Genomic DNA, 6,000 nt, shown 5'->3' on the forward strand with positions numbered 1-6,000 from the left:
ACACGCTCCTGCCGTTACTGGCACTTGACTGGCAGTTTTACCATGGCATTTAAACAAGGTTTTCCACTAAAAGAAAATATTTGTGAGACTCCCAAAACAAAGATAATATGGAAGAATCCTCCTCTTTCCATATTTTATTACAATACATATATATAATGCAGATTTATAAACAGAGTCCATCTTGCTTTGTTTGTCAAGACATAACTAGTAGGATTCAGCTAGCAACAGAGGGCGGTAGTAAGGCAGGGGCAGGACAGGCAGCGGAGGGCACAGGTCCCTCAACAGCGGGTGATTTTGCAAACCTTGGTTCTCCATTTAATCTCACATGCAGCATGTGCTCATCCGCTAAGCAGCAGATCAAACTGCAAAAAAATCCTAAGGAATCCTGCAAACAAAATATTTTAGTGGCCTTTTGCATCCCAAACRCAAGAGTGCGGGACCCTTTTTTCTGACACTAAACCTATCGTGTCTGGCTCCTCCTGCCCGGCTGCCTTCCGGTCCCTGCACTGCCCTCCAAGTCCGCGGCCGCACTGGCTGCCATCGTGCCACTGCTGCTGGTTCCAGCTCGGGTCTCGCAGTCGTATCGACTCGGTCTGCAAACAGGTTCGGATTTGGAAGGGATATTCTCCTTACTAACCTGCAACGACAGGGAAGCCGGGGGAGCAGAGGCCACGCAGMCCTCGTCACAACCGCGGCAGGGCTCAGCGCTGAACCGGGGCAGGGGGAGGACAACAGGCAGCTGCCCGGGGGCGGCGGGGCTCTGCCTGCCGGGCAGCAGCTCGCAGGACTCCAGCGCCTCTTCCTCCCTGCTTCTGCTCGAGCCATTAGCTGCATTTTTAAAAGACCGAGTAACTCTGTGCAATGCATGTCCCTTCCTGCCCCAAGAAATCCTCAAGCGGGCGAGGGCAGGGAAGAGCGGACCCTCCGGCTGGCCCCCGGGAGGCCCCACGGCGAGCCGCCCTCGGCGCGGTGCGTTCTGGCAGGCAGCGCGGGGTTGTTAGCACCGGCAGAGCCCAGCGCGCTTCCCTCCGCACCGGCCATGCCACAGTGTCGGATCCATCCCGGCCTCCAGGACGAGCAGGTCACCGCCCGGCAGAGCGCCCTGGAGAGATTTCAGCACCCGGCAGCCAGTGTTTGAACACACTCTTCCCCCAAAGCGGGAGCCGTGACGTGGCCAAGCTGCTCAGGGCCTCGGGAGAAAGCCAGGCGAGGCAATGCCATGGAGCTTTTGGGATTTGCCAATTCGCAACAATTTTAAATTTGAAGAAATTGCATATAAATAAAGTGGTGAGTAAACCCAACCAACTGCTTGTTATTTCCTGCATAATTTTTGGTCRGAGCATACTCAAAACCCTTGGAGGACACCTGCAGGTTGATGCCTCTAGGAGCCAGCGAGAACCTGGCACTTGGCAGGAGAGAGGGCCGGGCCCGGCGAGCAGGCGTGGGAGAGGCTGCCGACTGCCGCAGCAAGCTCACGGCACAACCCCCAAAGCAGCCGCAGTGCGGGCGGGMGGCGCGACAGACGGCAGCAGCTTTGGATGGAGCACGAGGTGGGAAAGCAGCGGTGGGACAAGGGCTTGGGGGTCACCTCCCGCGGGGCTCACACCCACCAGCAAGCGGTGCATTACTGCAGGCTGCTTCATGCAGGAGTAGGCCTTTGCATGCCACTAAATACCAAAGCATCCAAGTAGGAGAAATATTAAACTTTCACTGAGGGCTACACAAAGATGGCAGGAACATTTTAAAAATGCCAAGTATAAAAGCAGGCAGCCCTGACCAGTGCAAAAACCATTGCTCAAGGATTGAATTAATACAAAGAAAGGAAGTAGGATAGACCATTCAAAAGGAGCAGAGAAGAAAAAGTTTTCTGAGAAGCCACAGACAGGATCCTCTTCCTGCTGAAATTCATCATCAGAAGAGTCCTCAGAGAGRAAGACTGTATAGTGTCGCATGGGCTTTACAAGGCTGAAGGAAACAGGAAGAGAAAAGGAAGTTAYCAAGTTGTCACATTCAAAGCGGCAGAGGAGAGAGAAACCAAGCGATTCCCAGGCTCGACACCGCGACCCAACACGACCGACCGCCACCGCCGGGAGCTCCGCAGGCGAACGCCGAGCGCGGCTCTGCTCTTTGGTCAGAGAGCCCAGTGCCGAGGGCGCTCGCCGGCGGGCAAGCACATCCGAGCCGAGCCGGCTCCCGAGCCCTGCAAGCACATCCACGCTGCCAAGGGAGCCAGCTCGGAAGCCTGTGCTCTCCCACTGCGGTTTTAAGAGTTGGGCATCGTCTCAAATTGTTCTCTGGGTTTCTCTGCTATCAAAGGTGCAATTGCAGAGAACAACCRGTGACACCAGCTTTGCAGACCGAAGGGCACAAACGGCCGAGTACTGTCATTAGAGCAAAATAAAGAGACACAAATACAGCGGCTGGGTTAAGTCACCGGTATGACGGAGCACGGACAAATATGCACGAAGCATCAGAAATTCCTGTGTGCCCCAGAGCTGGAGAGCTAACACCATCCTGGGCTGCTGGGCAGCCGCATATRTTTGATATAGCGCCCTGGAAATGCTTCCCATTATTTTTTCTCCTTAAACGTGTTCACCTTTGTGTGATATTTCAGAGCAGTATGTCTAACAGCTACATACTGGATAACACGTGCATTGTACGCATTCCTCTAAGTGGGCTTACACTGTACTGTCTGCCCACTGAAGACTGCTGCTCACAATTTCTCAGCAAAGTTTCAATGAATTTCTCTACTTTGGATGCCCTGCATAAACTATTTTTATTCCTCAGTCTCCTATCTTTCTTGCTCAGATCCTCTGAGCTCTGGCTACAAGAAAACAAATATTAAATCTGCCTCTCGGTGTTTGCAGATACGTAGGCTGACATCATACATACGAGGACCTGACTTGAGATCTGAAATTTGCTTCACAATGGAATAAAAACAAAACTGTYCAAGGATTTATGTGAAATGTAATGTGCCAAGTGAGGTACATATGTTTCTTTCCTCAGTGGCAAACTGCTTTCAAAGCCTCACATTAAAAGCTGGCAGAAAAGAGACTCGAGTTAATTTTTCCCACATCACAGGATGCTAACGATCAGCCTATGAATTCGTTAGCAGCAGCCTGGAGCAAAAAGCCGTTCGGACGAAACCTTCTTAAAACCTAAAGTGCCTCTGGAAACAAACTTTAGCCCCGATTAAACAACAAAACAAAAGCAAAAAGCAAAACCTCAAAATCTCTCCACCAGAGTTCTGACAGGACCGTAGTAGCTGTCTTTACTCGAGACACAAGCGCGGCGGGCAGCTCTCCGGGGTTTGCTCTCGCACCCAACGAAGACGCTGGCTGGATTCTTAGCGAACATGAAACTAACTGTACAGGTCTGGTTAAATGTACACTGACTGGGGATAAAAGAGAAATATTTTAAGCTTGGTGAATTTATTAATATTTTCCTATTCTTTATTGTAGCTATCAGCTGCTTCACTTTGTTTTAACCTTAAAACCAACAAACTATTCTTTTCTGCACAAAGCAGAAGCTTCTAAGATTCCCCRTTTCCACTGCAGCAAGTTCAGAAGTGCCTGTCGCTGCTCTGAACCATTAAACGYGTTATCAGCTCTAGCAAAGAGGGAAGAGCGCGCGAGCAGGGCGCGTGGGATGGAAACTGCCGGGAGGCAGGGGGGCGCGGGGCAGCGGGGCCAGCGGCTCGCGGGCACGGCTCCAAGGCGCAGCCTCAGCGGAGCCCCCGGCCAGGGCCCCGTTGCTTCCTCTTGGAGAAGCCAAAGCCCTGCACAGCGAAAGCACCTACAGAAAATACACTCCTGCACAGGAATTATTAAGAAAAATGCTTCCCAAATAACTGAAAGCAAAAAAACCACAGCAACAAGATTTATCAGTGCTAACCAGAGGACTCTGCACCACAACCCAGTGTTTTCCATACACCACGATTCAAGCATAACCTTTTTAGTGCCACCAAAATGATATCCACGATATAATGAAAAATGTCTTCACTTCTTAGATTTTTGAAGTTTAACTATTGCTTAGATTTATTCTCCCCCTTCAGTTGCTTTCTGGCATACCTAACTGCGCGTGGGGGCAATTAAAAAGACGACAAAACTCTTCACGATGGCAACACAACCCCCCTTCCGCGTCTTGCGGGGCGCCGCAGGCGGCCGGACGCTGCTGGCGTCGCTGCAGAGCCGCGCCGGCAGCTCTGGTTTTCCGTCCCCCTCCCTGGGGAAGGGAGAAGAAATCGCCAGTGCCCTGAGCTCGMCCTTCCTCGCGGCCAGCCGCGTGTCACGGAGCTGCTCCAGCCGCCGTCGCGGCGCAGCCCGTCCGCRCAGGCAGCGGGAGCAGGGCGGCGCGGGCAGCGCCCGGAGCCACGGCACCCCGGCGGCGGCGGCCCGACAGGGGACTCGATTTCGGCCGCTGCCCCGTCTCGCTCATTCGACTCGGCTGCCGTGTAACCACGGACCGACGGCAGGAAAAGCAGAGCAGAAGATCGGGTTAGAGAAAGAGAAGCTGGAAACTGCAAGCGGCAGCGCAAGAGGGCCGGCGGCGCCCCTGTGCTGAGCGTTTACTCACAATCAGCTCGGCACTAATTAATTAAAAAATATCTAAAATTGGGGCGGCACTGAGCACAGCTGACGGCGTTAGATCGCAGTCGGAGGYGCTCCAATTAAAGCTGCTGCGCAGCCACTCCGGTCCCCTGCGACGCTGCAGCAGGCGTCCAGGGAGCGCGAGGAGCCGCCGCGGCACGAGGTGGAGCTTGCTGTATTTTTAGCAAATATTTTAGGAAAGTGACTGTATTACCCAAAAATTTCAGTTTACTGAGATACTTTTAAAGTATTTCTTCTAACTTGTATGTACAGTCTTTTCCTTGTAGGGGAGTAAATTAACATCTGACCTAACATCTGATCAATTAACATCTGATCCAGCAAAGCTAAAGTTACTCCCCAGCGATCAAGAGTGGCGCCGAATTTCCCGACGCCCGCTGCCCGCGCTCGGGAGCCCGGGAGCYGCCCGTGAAGAGACGGGCTAACGCCCTGGACAGGCCACCAGCGGCGGGGGAGCGAGTGAGACTAAACGTGCAGCCACAGCCAACCTGCGCCGCTGCTGCCGCAGGACTCCCTAAACGGAAGCGCGATTTCCAYTGCTGGAACGAAGCGAGCACCCAGCTCCGCTCGCATGAAGGGTTTTAACATCCTCCCCGTTCCAATTTTGCGTCAGCTCGAGGCAGCAGAACCCCCCCCGAAGCGCCCGATGGCCCGGGACGCGGCTCGGGGGCCCCCCGCCGCGGGCCGGCTCGGCCCCGGCCCCGCCGCCTGCCAGGGGAAGGCAGGTGCCCGTCACCGCTGCAGCCCGCGTCGTCTCCGCACGACTGCGCCGGCTCCTGCCTCCGCGTCTCCCCGCCGAGGTGCCGCGCAGATGACTTGCTGATCTCTTTCTAATGTTTAGTTTAACATGTCTTCGGTTAGCACGAGCATATGACAGTACTGACAGCCGCGGCTGTTCCTTTTTAAATATCATGTCAGAAACACGGCGCACCAAAGCCGGGGATGCGCTCCATGGCTCYGCGCACCGTTATGAGAGTGCCGGTTTCTTTTTTAATGAGGAAGATCTGCATCTCAGGAGCTTTTTTCATGTGTCAGGATGCATGGACAAATCAGCAGCACATCACACTGGCCAAAAATGAAATGCTGACAAATGTAGATATTTCAAATTTAATTGACACCTAAATGTACTTGAGATAAAAAAAAATATATCCAGAAAATGAGAGTACAGGATTCGAGCATTAGTAAGGAGAATTCTGTAATAATTTTGAATTTGTGTATTTTATTAATTGCTTTGCTTTCTCCTGATTGCAGAGATTACGGTACAAAGGGGCAGGCTGGACTTGTTTTCCTTATTCTCCTGGGCTTCTCGGCCTGATGGAGGATTTTGAGATTTGGCTTTATCTATCTTTTTTTCTTTTCTTCTTCTTCTTTTTTTTTTTTTTTTTTTTTTTTT

The 6,000-nt window shown here is 52.5% G+C and overlaps 1 protein-coding gene across 6 annotated transcripts in view; it reads right to left on the reverse strand.

The window, feature by feature from the left end:
- Window positions 1-6,000, reverse strand: part of DENND1A (DENN domain containing 1A) — a 221,461-nt gene that overhangs the window by 5,110 nt on the left and 210,351 nt on the right. For 2 of the 6 annotated variants that reach the window (XM_085300460.1, XM_085300459.1), the window contains one exon: window positions 1,837-1,965. The exons of the other annotated variants lie outside the window; for them this stretch is intronic. In XM_085300460.1, coding sequence (XP_085156586.1) covers window positions 1,837-1,965 — 129 coding nt within the window. The remainder of the gene's footprint in view (window positions 1-1,836; window positions 1,966-6,000) is intronic. 6 annotated transcript variants of the gene reach the window in all.

The sequence above is a fragment of the Rhea americana genome, unplaced genomic scaffold (assembly GCF_003343005.1).
Source record: "Rhea americana isolate MKP2758 unplaced genomic scaffold, rheAme1 scaffold_164, whole genome shotgun sequence".
Classification (NCBI taxonomy): domain Eukaryota; kingdom Metazoa; phylum Chordata; class Aves; order Rheiformes; family Rheidae; genus Rhea; species Rhea americana.